Here is a 16,344-nt window from a genome sequence, read left to right as displayed (position 1 = left end):
TGACTTAAGTTCCATGAGGATAAAGACTATATTATTTCCCTTTCATCTTTAGCTCTAGCTTCTCCTAAGTACTCAATCTTTTTTGTTGAATGAATGAATAATATTAGCCTACAAATTTACCAAACGCAGGAGGATAATGGTGTGTTACATGAACATATAAAACAAGAAAGTCTGTCATTCTGTATCTTTCAGAGATACAGCATTGGATTATGACATTCTCTTTTCCATGTTCAGCATGAGTAATTCAGTCAGGACTTAGCAGAGCCACATAGTAAGGGTATCTGGTTTTGTTTACAGCCAAGATAAGCAGGAGTTTTCACCAGGAAACAAAAGTTCAGGTTCTTCTTGCTGTCTGACCTCTTACCTGATGAACTCCTGCTACCTGGAGTGATGCTATCCAAACTCAGAACCAAACAGCCACAGACAAGTTTTTGGAAGAATATTTCACTACCTAAATGCTGGTGCTTTCCATCTGGAACTCAGGAACCAAAGTGGGTCCTGCAAATATCCTTGTTATCCAAATATATTCGCTTCCTCAGCTTGGATTGGGAGGATGCCCCATTCTCCAGATATATTTATAACGTTCCCTTTATCCAAATCCACAGGTGCACACGCACATATATGTACAGATATAAAAGCCGAGCTTTTTCTTGATGACACCTGTCATCTCTGCTGTCCGGGATAAAGATCATCTAATATAACACATCTGAACCTTCTGCCTAATGGTGCAGTCAGAATCCATTCTGCTCTGGGAAGGACCTGAAACGATGGAGCTGTAGGGACCAGCCTGACGCTGCTTCTCAGGACTCACTGTCCCTACGGAAGGAACAAACCTTTGCAGGCCACCTCTGAATCCCTAGCACCTAGCACAGCCTCATTCTCCTTTAATGCTTTCTAAATGAGTGAGTACTAGGGCCAGCTGTGAAGGGTGGGGGACAAGTGTGTGATGTGATCACACAGCAGAAATGAACACACTGCTGTTGGCTTAAAGGGCTTTGCCCTAGCACTAACACTGAGCGAGTATTTATGGTCCACTAGATATTTTAACAAAGTATTTACAAACCCTTTGGCCACGTTTAATGCAAACTGCCCCTAATGCACAGCTTTTTCAAATATAAGTTTTTTAGTTTTTTGTTTTGTTGTTATTCTAAAATCTTCAAGCTATACGATTTTACTGCTCTTTATTCAGAAGGGAATCGAGACAAGTTTTATTAAAACAAAAAACAAAAGAGGGATGCCTGTTTGGCTCAGTTTGTTAAGTATCTGCCTTTCACTCAGATCATGATCCCAAGGTGCTGGGATGGAGCCCCATGTTGGGCTCCCTGCTCAGCAAGGAGCCTGCTCTCCCTCTGTCTGCTGCTCCCCCTGCTTGTGTGCGCTCTCTCTCTCCCTCTCTGACAAATAAATAAAAATCTTGAACAACAACAACAAACCTCACTTGTGGGGGAGAAGCAAGTTCTTACCTATGAACCAAAGTGTTCTTGAGGCCACCAACCAGGCCTCGGGCGATGGTCTTCACTCTGGGGGTGAGAATGGCTTGAGAGACGTGGAAGGAGCCGCGCGGGGCCCGCTCACTCAGAGTGGTCTCCAAGAAGAGGATGAGTTTGCGCACACTTGTGGTGTTCGCCCAGGGCGCTGGGATCTTCTTTCCGGGCCACAGGAAGGGATATTGCTTGTAGAAGGGACAGTGATAGAAAATAAGAACCTGAAACATTCAAAACAGAAAAAGGAAAACAATTCATGAATAAGCTGAATGTCAGTTCCTTGGCTTTGCCCTAATTGTAGGAATAAAGGCAAACAAATATAAGCATGTAGAAATTCAAGAATTGTATGTATATATATATATATATAGAGAGAGAGAGAGAGAGAGAAACCAATAAGCAAAGATTTTAGTACTTCTGTATGTCTGACTTTGAAGATGCTTTGTTTTTGTCACGAAACACCTCTGGAAGGATGATAAAATCCTGAACCCCTTCTCAGATCACATTTTAAATGAATGTATAAGATAAAATTGGATTACAAAGGAAATCAATGAGACCAAAATATAGCTATCAGTAGATTATCAACTTGTAATAAATTAGTGTACATGCTTCATAATAATACATTAAATAAAAGTACTGTGTTGTAAGTCTACTAAATTCCATCATTTTGAGTTAATGATGAGTAAAAATGATATTTCTTTTTTTTTTTTTAAAGATTTTATTTATTTATCAGAGAGAGAGAGGGGGAGAGAGCGAGCACAGGCAGACAGAATGGCAGGCAGAGGCAGAGGGAGAAGCAGGCTCCCTGCTGAGCAAGGAGTCGGATGTGGGACTCGATCCCAGGACGCTGGGATCATGACCTGAGCCGAAGGCAGCTGCTTAACCAACTGAGCCAACCAGGTGTCCCTAAAAATGATATTTCAAATAACTGAAATGTGATACGGAAATACCTGTGATTTCTATGGGGACAAAATCACGGGTAGGGCCGATACTTATGTGGTTGAGTGCCTGCGCTCATCATCAATGGGTATATGAATTTTCAGTTAGAGGTGAGAAGGAAGAAGTATGAAGATTTTTCCTATCCAAATCCACAGACTGCTTAAATCCTGCCCATGCCCCGCCCCTTGGGGCTCTGAGCCCCGGATGGAGGGCCCTGTGGCCAATGCTGTCTGCAAGGGAGGACTCCTAGGCTCTTGAAATTGACGCTCCCAGGGTTGAGACCAACACCTTGCACTAATCTGGGACTACCCTGAGCTTCAATCAGGGAAGCCGACTGAACGACATAACCCTTCCCAGGAGGGGGTGGGAAGGCGGTATTCCAGGAAAGACAGACTTCCAGGAGGCGGTGGGTCTTCAGTGGTACCCCTCAGGGCTGGTGGCGATTTTGAAAATAATTAGTGAGCCAGATCCACAGCATTAATTAGTTTCTGGGAGGCAGCTGAGGGACGGGGAGTTGCTATTTTCATTGTCCCAATTCAGAGCTCTGCTGCTTAGGTTTCTAGAAGTTGTCTATTTTTCCCTGCTCCCAAACACCAGTAATCTCTTCCTGGAGGAATGTCCAGCATGTTTACACTCCCTGGACTGCCATGGTCGGATAGCTGGCCCTAGAGCGTAATCCCCCAGGCACCTGAGAAGCAGGGCTCTGAATGCGTGTCCGGTTTCCAATGTGCTGAGCTCATGACCAAGGTGACTAACTGCTCCTGTGGACCCAGAGCAAGGGCGCGTCAGACTGGGTGCACCCAACAGGCTAATAGTTGTTGTTTTTAATGGTGTTGAGTAACGTCTGACTGACTGCTAATGATGCCTGTGGTAAACACGTGTGTTAATGAGGTTAATCACAGGCTCATGGTAAGCAGATTGTCAGGGAGATTGGCAGGATTCCCTGCTGCTGGTGTAATTGGCTAGCTGGGAGGCTGGGGTCTCCTGCCTCCGAAAGGGAGGTCAGCTGTCCTGTGACATGGACGGCGGCAGTGAGATCCTTCCCTGTCGGGCCATTTTCAGAGCTGCCCGACCCCTGAGCGTTGTTACGGCTGTTCTCTCTACTCTCCCTTAGAGAAGGTGCAAATAGGACAAGCTGTAGAAAAGGGGCTCTAGGCCTTTCCTCGAGTGCCTGAGCAATCTGACCGCAGGGTTAGAAGGAGGAGTTCTGTTTACACGAGGACCTCAGTCCAGCAAACCAACTATTATTCTAAGGGATTCTAGGGGCAGTGACTTCTGCCCTAGGGCCTGTGTTTTGCATCTGCCTCCCTGCCTTGCTCTGCCATCTTTTTCTCTGAAATACTCTCCCCCACCCAGCTCAGCAACTTATGTTCAGTTCTTCTCCGGAGACTCAAATTTGAAATCTACTTTCTTTTGAAAATTATTCCTTGACTGACTATCTCTTATTCTGATAAGTCCTTTCCTGAAGGCTCCTGGACTAGAGATCTATGCTAGGTACTATTTTTCAACTGATTGCTTACAAACCCCTTTCTTTATACAGTACCTCTGAGGCAGTTTTACTTTGCCACTGTGTTTTGGTTGTTTTTTTATGAGTGTTAAGGACTCTTACCTTTTCATTAAGATTCAAAATATTGCCAAACCGTAGATTAAGTCTTCTAATTCATCGTACCTCAAAACCCACAGCCATGATGTACACCTATTAGTGAGCTGTGATGTCATTGTTACATGTAGTTAATGAAATTTGACTGAATGGTAGTATACTTCTTGCTATGAAACTGCAGTGATAAAATAATCAGGGGGTTCCCATGCAAGGCAGCTCTTTACATAATGAAGATTTAAAGTTTAACCACCAGTAGGGCCCTGCTTCCAGCAGGGGGTAGATCACTGATGGCTGTGAGGTCTCCATTTAGCTTTTAGGAAGAGACATGGCAGAGAAAAGCTGGGGAGAGCAGGAAGAGCAAGGAGAGCCTAGAATCCAAATGGATGACATTCTCCCTTTTTCTGACAGGTCATCACAGAGTCTCTCCTTCATAATTTTTGGAGTAGCTGTAGTTGGAAGACACAGATTAGTCCATACTTAAAAGCAAGGATGGCTCACCACTCTGCTGCTAGAAATTCACGGTCCCCCTCATCATTATTCCTGAAGACACCCGTTACTCCCGCAGACTTCCAAACAATCTGGTGTGCAATATGGCAGTCCATACAGGACACTATCTGTGCGTAAAATTATAAAGCTGTATTTATAACAGATATCTGATTGACAAACTTAGCTATACTGAGATTTAACCTTATCCGAATCCCACATTCAAAAGCCCTTCTTCAGATCTACAGCCCTTTATCATTCTGTGAAACCTCTGAGACCCTCCGATAACACGGGCTCATCAATAAAGAGAAGGGGTGTTTATTATAATGATCTATGCTCCTCGTTGTGAAAACCACCAAGATGAGGGGAAGGCCCTGGGATGGCATCAGGGCCGTGGGGAGCAAACAGCCGATGACTCTACCTCGGCTCTTGCCACTCACTAGGAACGTTCTCTCGGGCAAGTTGCTTAGTCTCTCTATGCCTCAGTTTACTCCTCCGTAAAATGAGGGTAACAAAACACCTATCTCACAGTGTTGTGGAGAGGATTCAGTGTGCTAATCCATGTCCCTAGCACAGTATAAAGGCTCAATAAAGGTTAGCTATCAAGGTGACCTTGTCATTCCTATTATTTCATATTGTAAGAGGGACTCCACTGAGGAAAAAAAAAATTCTCCAAATTAGACTTGTGAGTCTGAAAAGATATCTAGCCAGATTGGGAGCAGAGGTGTGATAAACATTTGGCCAGCCATCATTACAAAGTTTTAGTGAGGAAAAGTGGCTTAGGTAAGTTTTAATAGATCCTGAGATCTAACTCATTAGCTCCTGTGGCGTCAAAGGCTTTAGCCCTTTCAGAGGCGCGCAAAACCCCCTGGGGTTTCCAGTTCCTCAGGCCAAACCTGGGAGTCATCCATGAAGCCCGTTTCTTTTGTGCGCTGAATCCCATCGATTGGAAAACACTGTTGGCTCTACCTTCTGATAGATTCTAAATCTGATCACTTTCCCCACTAGTGCTCCTCACTGGTTCTCCTCCTTTCCCTGCCCTCCTACCCCCGCTGTCTTCCTACCAGCTACAGAGACCCCGTTACCATGTAATTCAGGACACAGCACCCTGTACAGAACCTTCCTCGCTCAGAGTGAAAGCCTGAGTTCCCACCCCACCGTCCATGATCTCTGACCCCCTTCCGCTGCTCTGCTCTCCAGCGCCATGGCCCCTGCGTCTCCCCAAAGAGAACCAGGCAGTGGAGGGTTCCTCTGCTGGGAAAGCTCTTCCCCAAACAGGCACATGATTAACTCCCTTGAACATCTACCCTGATCAACCTATTTAAAATCGATACCAACCCTCCAACCTACAGAACTTTGGTTCCTCCCAACCATGCTTACCTTTCTGTTTTCATCACTCATATCACTTTTAGCATTTTATGTAATGTATTTTATTATGGCGATTATCTACGATCTCTTTCTTACACCTGAATGAAAGCTCCACGAAGGCAAGGATCTTTGTTTTATTTACTAATTTATCCCAAGTGCCTGGACTGGTGCTCAGCACACACCTGGTATTCATGAATATTTGCAAGTGAATAATCTTTAATTGATTTTTAATTGAAAGGTCTTCCCCAAGTTCAAAAATAGTTGCCTCTTTAAGATGCGTTGGTTAAGGCACCTATGAGTAAGCAAACAACTATGAAAGAAAGGGACTTGCTTGCTTTCTTTTGTTAAAGAGCATCTAAATTGGAGGCTGATCTTTCTCAAAGCTCCCCTCGCCCTCCAGTGTCTCATACTGTGGGATCCAGGCAGCATGTATCTGAGGCCCACATTCCTTTTCCTGACTATGCCCCTCAAGGCCTCGCTTTGGGGTTTCTTCCAGGCTTAAGAGACCTGGGACAGCTCTCAGGCCTGGATCCCTTTGTTGGTCTCTTCCTTCAGTCTCTCAAGCCAAGCCCCCAAATCTGTTAAAATAGCCTTTTCAAATATTAACAGCTCTGAGATGAATCACTTCCATGCTTATGTCAGCTAATGTAGGGATTATCTGACAGTGAGTTAAAGGCAGGATGGACTCCCCATCCTTCAGGGGAACTAGGGGCCTGAAAAGGGATTCCAGGGGAGATAGGAAGAAAAAAAAGGGGGGGCAATCACCAGGGGGTCCAATTTCATGAAGCTGCCCTGGGCTGGTTCTGGCCAGGCCACTCAAATTCAGATACTTCCAACAGGCTGCCCAATCAATCGTAACTATCTGGCAGGTGTTAATCCCAGTTCACCGGTGCCCAAGAACTAGTGGGTATATCTGAGTCTGAAGCTATCCGAGAGTCCAGGACCCAGGGAGAATCTGTGTTGCCTTCTAGCCTAAGCGCCCGGGGTGAGCTGCCTTTTCTGGCTGAAAAGGCAGAAAGAGCCCTGCTGCCCTTGCAAGCGGGTCCGTCTCCTCTCACCTGGCACTTCTTCTCCCACAGGGCTCGCAGCGTCATGCTCTCCACACTGCAGGCGGAGCACAGCTTGTTTCCAAAGGCCTCCTGGATTCGGAGAACCAGGCGCTTGTGGTGGGCCTCATCCATGGCGTAGAAGTGGTTGAAATCCAGGAAGACGATCTCCTGGGGGTGTTGGGTCAGAAATGAGTCAATCTCCATCAGCCCATCCCAGACCTTGATGCCAAAAAGTCCGTGAATGAAGTAGATCTCCTGGTCGGCATCCCCGGGTTTGGAAGACACACGCAGGTCGAAGTAGCGGATCCCGGCTTCCAGCTGCTCTCGGAAGGTCAGGTTCTGCGTCACGGACCACTTCTTCATGAGCTTCTTCACCAAGGAGATCCTGGCCAGGCGTTTGATGGCTGCGGTTTGGTCAGGGCCCACCGGGGACTTCTCATCGACCCAGTAGCTGAACGAGTCATGGGAGCCTGTGTGGAGAGCAACAAAGGTGGGGAACCAGGTGAGACCAGAGCTGGGAAAAATGAACCCGCCCATCAGGAAGCGGCAAAAAACTAGCAAACACACACAAAAATGTCAATAAATACTTGCATAAATTTTCAAGCTTGCTAGACTAGAAGGAAGCACAAATTAAAGTAAGGTAGTCTTATTAGCAGCTTGGTAGGCCTGAAGTACCGGCTCTAATTCTCACAGACGACTAGCGTGAGGTGAATTACTAAATGCCCTTTTGGAAAGCTCCTTAGAAACGGGTTTGGAAAGAGGAGCTTTAAAATATTCATACCACTTGATCTAGTAATTTCATTTCAGGAACGCTCTTCTGGGGAAAGAAATTAATGTTGGGAAAACAAAGATGTTTGCTACAGAATATTCATAGTAAGACAAACTGGAGGTTGCCTAAGTGTCTCTTACGAAAGAAGGCTCCAGGCCGGCAGATCCGCTTTATTCATGCGGTCCGTGAAGCAAAGAGGAGAACCCCGCATCTAGCTCAGTAATTCTGGGACAGGCGTTTACATTCTAGGAAAGGCAGATTGTTAGAAATCAACTGCTATTACGTCTACTATTTTTTATGCTCTTGTACATACACTATTTTACTATCGTGAAAACCTGAGTCAGTAGGAATGATTTCTTGACAAATCAGGTCATCATTTTTAAGAGCTCAACACAGCTTAGTTAGATGGCCTTCTTTTTGGACACATATCTTAATAAGCCAAATCTGTCCTTAAATGGTCAAATATGGGTTCTTTTCCTCTGCCTGAAAGAAAAGAGGGTAGTTCCCCTCCCAGGCACTACGGTGATCTTATGGTTACAAAGTTCAGGAGACCATGAGAGACACAGTTCTAACTATGATGAGGAAACACTTCAGTAGTAGTAACTCAAGGTGAGAATGATCTTTAACAAATATCATTCATTGGTCATTGGTTTCTTGTAAATTGGCGTGGAAACTGCCCTTCTTCCAACCCAACCAGCTCTGTTCTTAAAGACTTCCCATTTTAGAAACAGATTTTTAAATTCCTACTAGCTGGCTGTTATCAATTATTCTTTTGACTTAATTTTAAATACATATTATTTCCATGTTTAAAATAAATCAATCTTCTCAGAAATAGAGCAAAAGAAGAAAAACAGGAGGTGATCGGGCACGTTTTATTTGTATGTAGCCTCTAGAAAAGGGAGGATACTCATTAACTATTAAGAAAAAGGATGTTTATTAATCCTTAGGCAAAGTCAATTTTGCAAGCGAGAAAATTACTAGCATATTTCAGGTTAAAAAAAAACAATTGCCATTACTAATAGAAATGTGGAGCAAATCCCCCTGGATTTTCCATATTGGTTGTCTCTGTTAATGAGACTCACAGGATACTTGCCTAATGCTCTGCTTTCTTTGGCCTGTACAGAAATGGGAAATCTTTTTACCTCCTCATTGAGAGATTTATTATGAATACCTTACACATTGATGGTGAACAGCCAGTTCTCCTTTCTTTTTAAATTATACTAGTGGCCCAGCTGTTCAGGATGGAGTGTGTGATACAGTGCGAGGCCCACACTGAACTTAATTCTTCCCTGGGTCTCAGGGAATAGTCATTACCCAGGCACGGAGAAGCGACAAATTCCCTCTGGTTCCCTCTTGCTGGTGCCAAGCCCAGTCTCATCTCCGCAGGGAGATGTGCTAACAACCTCCAGCGGCTCTTCTCTGTGCCCCAGGGTTGTGCAGCAATGTGACAGCGATGGGGCCCCAGAGACCATTTCTGGATACACAGGGACATGCGTGGTGCCCAGGGATGGCTGTGTATATTCCCAAGGAACACTCAGTTTCTGTCTCTTTGTTACCCTCTCCATTTCCTCTTTTCCTTTCTGACGTCCTATGTCCAGTGCCACCCCTGGACAGGAGAGGACACGACAATGGAGCCGATTGTTTGCAGAATGTTTTATGGCATTGTCCTACCCAGGCCTACCTACAGCAGTCAAAACTGCTGTCACTCATTAAAAACAGGAGTTTTTGCTTTTCTACTTGTTTTTTTTTTCTCCTCTGGGAAGCTTTTGCCTCATACAGAGTGAGTGAAGTCACATTCAGGCCTGAGTGCATTTAACTATCTCTTTTTCAAACATGGAATAAAAATGCCCTCCCCTCTCCTGCACATAGAATAATTACAAATTATGCACTCTGCTAATAGTACATATACAAAGAAAATCCTAATGCTTTAAAGCCCAAATTCATTAGCAAAATTTCTTCTTCTCCCTAGAGTCGACGGAAGTTATTTTACTTTATAAGACTGTTGACAGAACTACCTCTCCCCCTCTGGCCTGGCATGCATGCATTAAACTCATGCACTCCACCAGAAGAGGAGGAAGAGCCTCTGTTAACAACCCCTTGCCTTATTTCTATGAGAACTACTGCATGGGAATTAGGGAGGGCAGCTCCAGGAGCGGCTCCTGCTGGTCAGTTTTATGACAAGGTTCGAAGAAATTTAGGAGCTCCTCCTGCTGTAAGTTCTGCCATGGAAAGTATTTTTGCTGCTTCCTTATTTTTGCTTTACCACCTGGCAGTACCTTCTTCACTCACCCCTTCACGCATCTTCACTCACCCCTAGCTTCTCTCTGGAACCTTCCATCCCCTTATGTTCTGTGATGCATACTTCTAGACATTCCTATCTATTAACCACTCTTGTTCTTTTTCCTTTGCTGGCTTCTCTTCTTCCGTGTCCCCAGACTTAAATATTTCCCAAGGATCTGTTCTCTATTTGCTTCTTTTCCCCCTCCAGGGGTTTCATCCGCTTCCTAGGTTTATCATAGCACCTTTGTGAGGATGACACCAAAACCTTCATTTCAAGCTCAAACTCTTCTAAGTTCCAAATTTGTTTCCAGTTTCCTGCTGCGGTCTCCCTCCTTGATGGCCCGCTCACACAACAGATTCCAGATTTCAGAGTCCACCTGCTCATGCTGTCCCTCTTACCCCACAAAGTGACTCTTCTGAATTTCTGCCCACAGTTCAGTGACCTGAACTTGACACCTTGGATTCTATTTCGATTCTGCCCCACCCCCACCCCCACTCTTCGTCCACCCAGTGAGCAAAACTTTACCTTTCACTTTTGCAACATATATCACACCCGTCTCTTCTTTAAACTTCAACTGACACCCCCCTTGTTCATACACTCATTATCTGTCACATGATCAGGACGGAAAAGACCCTAATATAATCCCTTCCATTCCAGCCTCTCTCCAATCTGTTCATGTTTGAAAGCTAATCATCTCAAGATACAGTGCTGATCATGTCTCTTCGTCCTTCCTCCCTCCCCAACCAGTTCCCTACTCTGAGCACTGTTGTTCAGGAGTCTTCAGTATGGCCCCAGTGTGGCATGTTAGACTCATCTCTCACCAGGTCTCCACACACAGGCCGACATCTGCTGATGTACAGTGTACCCGGACAGGCAGACCTCCTCCTGGACTTAATTTTCCATAAAATATTCTCTCACTCTAACCCAGTCTACGAATTCTCCCCCAGCATTTATAACCCGTATTGGGCAAACTGCTTACCCCATGTCTGTCTCCTCCTTTTCTTCTGCCTCATTGTGATTTGACTTCTATTTCCCCCCAACCTGAGAGCCCAGGGTCTACTGGCTCTACTTCTCCTTCAGCTATAAGCAAGGGTGTTATGTGCACGCTCATCTGCGGAATTCTTAATTATAACTACTTGAAGGCTGTTAGGATCACGGTGGAGGCACATTTTCTGTCTATACATACAGATCATGTGCACAGCCCAAAATGGACATGGAGATATTAACATGATATTTTTCTAATATACTTTTTGAATATCAACAAATGCTTTTCTTTTCTCCAGTATTTCTCATTTATAGAGTGGACTCAATAAGGTTTTAGGAACTAGTAGACATCAAATGTTAGATGACTGTTTTTCGGACTCTGGGTAGGGAATTTTGTTGTCATCTCAGTGACAATCCATACAGAGCAGCAAGTTCGGCCACACAACTCCTCTTTGATCTTCTACACTCAGTAGATTGCTAACACCCCTAATTTTAGCCCTACAAGGGTGAAGGCTTTTCCTCCAATTTTTGGAAACTTATTTTTCTACAATCATTTCATTTTCACAATTACTACTCTTTCTCTTCCTTACAGAGTCAACAGGCATTGCAAATGTTTCCTTTTCCCCTTTTTAGGTGTACAAGCCATGGATAATATGTGAAAAAGCACTTTGTATTCTGAAGCAGTGATTCTCAACCTTGAGTGCACATCCAAATCCTCTAGGGGAGTTTTGTGGGTTTTGTTTTGTTTTTTTTTTTTAAGATTTTATTTATTTATTCATGAGAGATACACAGAGGGAGAAAGAGAATGGGGGGTGCAGAGGGAGAAGCAGGCTCCCCGCTGAGCAGAGAGCCCGATGCAAGACTCGATCCCAGGACCCTGGGATCATGACCTGAGCCGAAGGCAGTTGTTTAGCCATCTGAGCCACCCAGGTGCCCTCGGGAGCTTTTAAAAACACCAATGCCCCTGACCCCACCCAGACCCACAGAGTCAGAATCTCTCTGGGGTGGGAGTTGAAACTGGAAGACTTGAAAAGCTTCCAGGTGATTCTGCTGGGCACTCAGGCTTGACACCTGCTGCCATACATAGAAGAGCATCCTTTCCTAACAAGCTCTCTGACTTCTGGGATCTCCTATTCTGATGGGTCTTCTAGTACTTTCAGATCTTCAAATAATAATTTGGTGGACTGCATTTCCCATATCCTCAGCCTTCTTTTCATTCCAGAAATTCATGCTTCCTATCTTTTGACCAACAAAATAACCATTGCTTGTTTGTGAAGAGGAAAAATATCAGGAGGACTTACTTTCTTTATCATCCTTTCTAGTAAGTGATTAAATGAGGTTATTTAAGGTTAATAAGGGCCCTTGAGATACGGGCTGGGTTACAGAGTTCAGAATGAAGTCATTGTGGCAGCAAAACCACGAGGAAAGAGATTTGAATGGGAAGAAGACAATAAGCTGTGTGCTCAATGTTTTTTCTCCTACATACCATTAGATTCCAAGATTAAGAGGCCAGGTACAGGAAAATGAGCTGGCCTTCTGACAACCAGGGACAACCAGTTTGCTCTTTATCTGGAACACCAGTTGCTACTTTTCTTCCTGAGGTTTGTTACGTGGGAACTAGGAGATCTCAAGTGAGTGCACAGCAGTTTTTAGTCACAGCATTTTCATTACCCATTTCTTGTAATTTAGGGAAGTAGCCATTTTTTTTTTTTTCTGAACTCACTTAATTAAAAAGGATTTAAAGCAAGCTTCTTGGGAACATGGTCTCTAAATAAAACAGGAAATCAAACCACACACCCTGCAATGAACATTTCATTAGAGCCATGTCATCTGAAATGACATGGTGACACACTTACAGCCAGGAAGGGAAGACAGAGACAAGAGTTAAGGGAATAATAGGAGAAAGAGAAACTCCTTATCACATTTCTGGGTGGCACTGGGCAAGTGGGGATAGTGATCCCATGTCAAAGAACTTCTGACCTCACATACTTAAGAAAATTTCTTTTCTCCACCACCTGCCTTTGGCGAGCCCTTCTAATTTTGAAGCCCATCATCCCCCTCCAAGCTTATTCACTGAAACCCACACCCCCACCCCATGTTCACTCACACAGCATTAATGTCTCCTGTGCCCCTAGGCTATGCATTCTCAGTGGGGTGGCACCGCCCCAGGGGACAGAAATCTGTTCTTGAGGGATGAAAAAATTCCTTCTCTTTTTATGTATAAAGCACAGATGTATATATACACAGTACTTAAACAGATATACAGTATTTCTGTGGCATTAATATATCATTGTTTGTGGAGGGAGAGAAAGTAGTAAACGGGACAGAACTGGCTAAAAAGACTCCATAGTGATAAAAAACAAAATGCTGAGAAATAGCACTCTAGACTGAACTCTCCAGTAATCAAAGGGACATCTGACTCGTCTGGGCTGGACCTCTGGCCCTAAACCTTTTATATATTTATTTTTTTCATTTGTTTCAAGTTTTTATTTAAATTTTAGTTAACATATAGCATAATGTTAATTTTAGGTATAAAATATAGTGATTCAACACTTACATATAATGCCCAGTGCTCATCACAAGGCCCTCCTTAATCTCCATCACCCATTTAATCCAACCCCTCACCTACCTGCCCCTTTTTTGATCCATAATCAGCATGTCTCTCAATGCCTCCAGCAATTGCTTCCCACTGGACACCCATCCGTAAGTTGCCTCAGTACTGGAAGGTTCTCTTCCCTGCTGCCAGAACGCCAATGAGTTGGGAAACGATTCAATTCCCTCTTTTCCAGTTATCTTTTAAGGATTTTATTTATTTATTTGAGAGGGGGAGAGAGAAAGTGAGCATAAGAGTGCAAGAGCAGGGGGAGGGAGAAGCAGACTCTCCAGCTGAGCAGGGAGCCTGACAAGAGTCTCGATCCCAGGACCTGCAGATCATAACCTGAGCCAAAGGCAGATGTTTAACAGACTGAGCCATCCAGGTGCCCCTCTAGTTATCTTTCAAATATTCCCACTAGGCATCTCCAGGTCCAACAAGTCATTTCTCTGCCTCCTTAGCTGCAAAGGACCCAGATTTGACGTTTCTTTTTTTTTTTTTCTTTTAAGATTTTATTTATTTATTTGACACAGAGAGAGAGAGAGAGAGAAATCACAAGTAGGCAGAGAGGCAGGCAGGGAGAGTGGGGGAGAGCAGGCTTCCTGCTGAGCAGAGAGCCCGACATGGGGCTCAAGCCCATGACCTGAGCCGAAGGCATAGGCTTTAACCCACTGAGCCACCCAGGTGCCCCAAGACTTGACGTTTCTAAGATGTCAATGTAGCAAGAAGGATGTTGAGTCCTGAGACCTAACTTAATGAATTAGCAGAGTGCTGAATGAGCTAATGGAGAGTTCCCATGGTGGGTAGGAGCATGGAGTCTGGTGCCAGGCTGCTTAAGTTCATAATCCTGGCACTACTGTTTACTAGCTATGTAACTGAAATGTTGTGTCTCAGTTTCCTCATTTGTAAAATGGGGATAACAACTGTACTAACATTAATTGTTTGTGGTTAAGGTGAAATGATTAACTCCAGTAAGCACTTGGAAGAGTCCCTGGCCCACAGAATGAGTTCAAACACATCATCACTATTGTTATTTCACTCTCAAGGAATTTTTGTGTCATCTTCCACTTGGATGATGATATCTGGTTTTTAAACAATGTTGTCAAACCTCATTAAAGATTTATATTCAGAGATCTGCTGTGGCAGTTAAATGGGAAAAATGAAATTAGCATTTGACTGGTTTATTTTAGGTTACCAACATCAAAGCCAACATCAAAAAGAGCAAGTTCAGATCACAGTATTTACAGTTTAAGTGTAAACTGACACTAAACATAAAATAATAAATTATCTCCACTTAGCAACTGAGGAATTTCAATAACTCAGGAATAAATAAACATACTGACTACACAATTTCAAAGTAGGAGAGAGAAAGTTCCATGGATATTCTTGAACTTTCTGTTTTTAACATCATAGAATTACATATCCTCAAGAGAGTTTTATACAAGAACAGTTATAGAAAAACAAATCCAACCTCTTTCTAAAAACATGTTAGGACATTTTGGGAGAGCAAAAGCCTATAATCCATTATTTGAAATGGAAAAAAAACAGCAATGTTTTTTTCCCGTCAGTGTTCACAAGTATCACTAAAACACTCAAACACGAAGAAATCATCCAAGAAAAGGACCTTTCCATAATATAAGGTATTTTAAATACCAAATACCAGTATCAACAACACCTTCAGAAGTTCTTCTGCATCTTCTTACATATTTGAAAATATTAGTGCATAGCTCCTAAGGACATGAGCACAGCCAAGTTGATGTTAGTTTTACACGCTTTATCACTTTCTATTTTTCTTTGCATGGGTTTTTCAGGCCTCTTGGGTTCACCTATGTTATTCACAGGCTTTTCACTGTTTGAGAAGACATTTTCATTCACTAACATGGGAATTTGAGAGCCCTTGAGCTAAGGATACAAAATATTCTCCATCTTCTCACCCGGATATACCTGCAACTTAAAGGTGCTTACTAGCCCACATGGCTGAATTCACTATGATGAGATATTTGACTAGTGAATTTCAGGTAAAACAAATTTGTAAGTTGTTATGGCAAATGTTTATATAGCGAGCCTTCATAGTAGAGTTATTTTAGGGGTGTTTGAGACTAATGTCTCTGTTACCAAAACATTTTGTGCATGTTTGTGTGTATGTGTTGACACTAAAACTGGCCCATCTGAGATGAAATTCAGAGAAAATTCTTTTTTCAGGGAGGAAAAAGTGCCATGCTTCATTTACTTGGAAAAGCGTGTTTAAAAGAATTGAAAAAAAAAAAAAAAAGCCACCATTTTACAGGAAGTATGTTTACTAATATCAACAGAGAGCTTTAAATAGATATAATAATTATTCTGCAAAATTTAAAGACAACTATTTATTTTGAACTCATTTTGTAAGGAGCCATCTAAACTCCATGTAAACTCAAGATTTTTATTAGGACTTAATCATATTATTTCCATCAACCCCTAAGATAGTCTGGTCCACTCCAAGCTTGCTCTTAAAACATGTACTGAACGTGTGCATTGGCTATTAGGAATCGTCAGAGGGTTCAACTCTGGGTCACATGATTTGTAACTGACATATTCTTTCCCTGATTATTAGCCTACCTACACCCTGTCAAATGAGGCCAGATTATTCAGGCAGCTTGCAAGAAAACAGATGCAGCTGTCTTGCCAGTTACCCACTGGAGCTATGTGGCATAAAATGGCCTTGAATGTCAAATTTATTTTTCCAAATTCATGTAAAATACAGACACTTAAAAAATGTTCCAGGCAAGTTAAGAAGATCTTAGTTGCAATGAAGATACTT

At 43.2% G+C, this 16,344-nt stretch overlaps 1 protein-coding gene and 1 long non-coding RNA gene across 4 annotated transcripts in view; one reads left to right on the top strand and one right to left on the bottom strand.

Annotated features, from left to right (window-relative positions):
* Positions 1-16,344, top strand: part of LOC309865827 — an 84,581-nt gene that overhangs the window by 27,912 nt on the left and 40,325 nt on the right. For both annotated transcript variants that reach the window (XR_014312276.1, XR_014312277.1), the window contains exon 2: positions 6,951-7,422. This is a non-coding gene — a long non-coding RNA (uncharacterized lncRNA). The remainder of the gene's footprint in view (positions 1-6,950; positions 7,423-16,344) is intronic.
* PLCXD2 (phosphatidylinositol specific phospholipase C X domain containing 2) overlaps positions 1-16,344 on the bottom strand; it is a 51,915-nt gene that overhangs the window by 15,190 nt on the left and 20,381 nt on the right. For both annotated transcript variants that reach the window (XR_014312238.1, XM_082732372.1), the window contains exons 2-3: positions 6,930-7,390; positions 1,464-1,705 (exon numbers count right to left, since the gene is read on the bottom strand). Coding sequence is in view for 1 of the 2 variants with exons in the window: in XM_082732372.1 (XP_082588498.1) it covers positions 1,464-1,705; positions 6,930-7,390 (703 nt within the window). In the remaining variant the exon portion in view is untranslated. The remainder of the gene's footprint in view (positions 1-1,463; positions 1,706-6,929; positions 7,391-16,344) is intronic.

This window comes from Mustela nivalis (genome assembly GCF_964662115.1).
Source record: "Mustela nivalis genome assembly, chromosome: 1".
Lineage (NCBI taxonomy): Eukaryota > Metazoa > Chordata > Mammalia > Carnivora > Mustelidae > Mustela > Mustela nivalis.
Note: the sequence above shows the minus strand (reverse complement) of the source record. Positions and strands in the feature narration are given on the sequence as shown.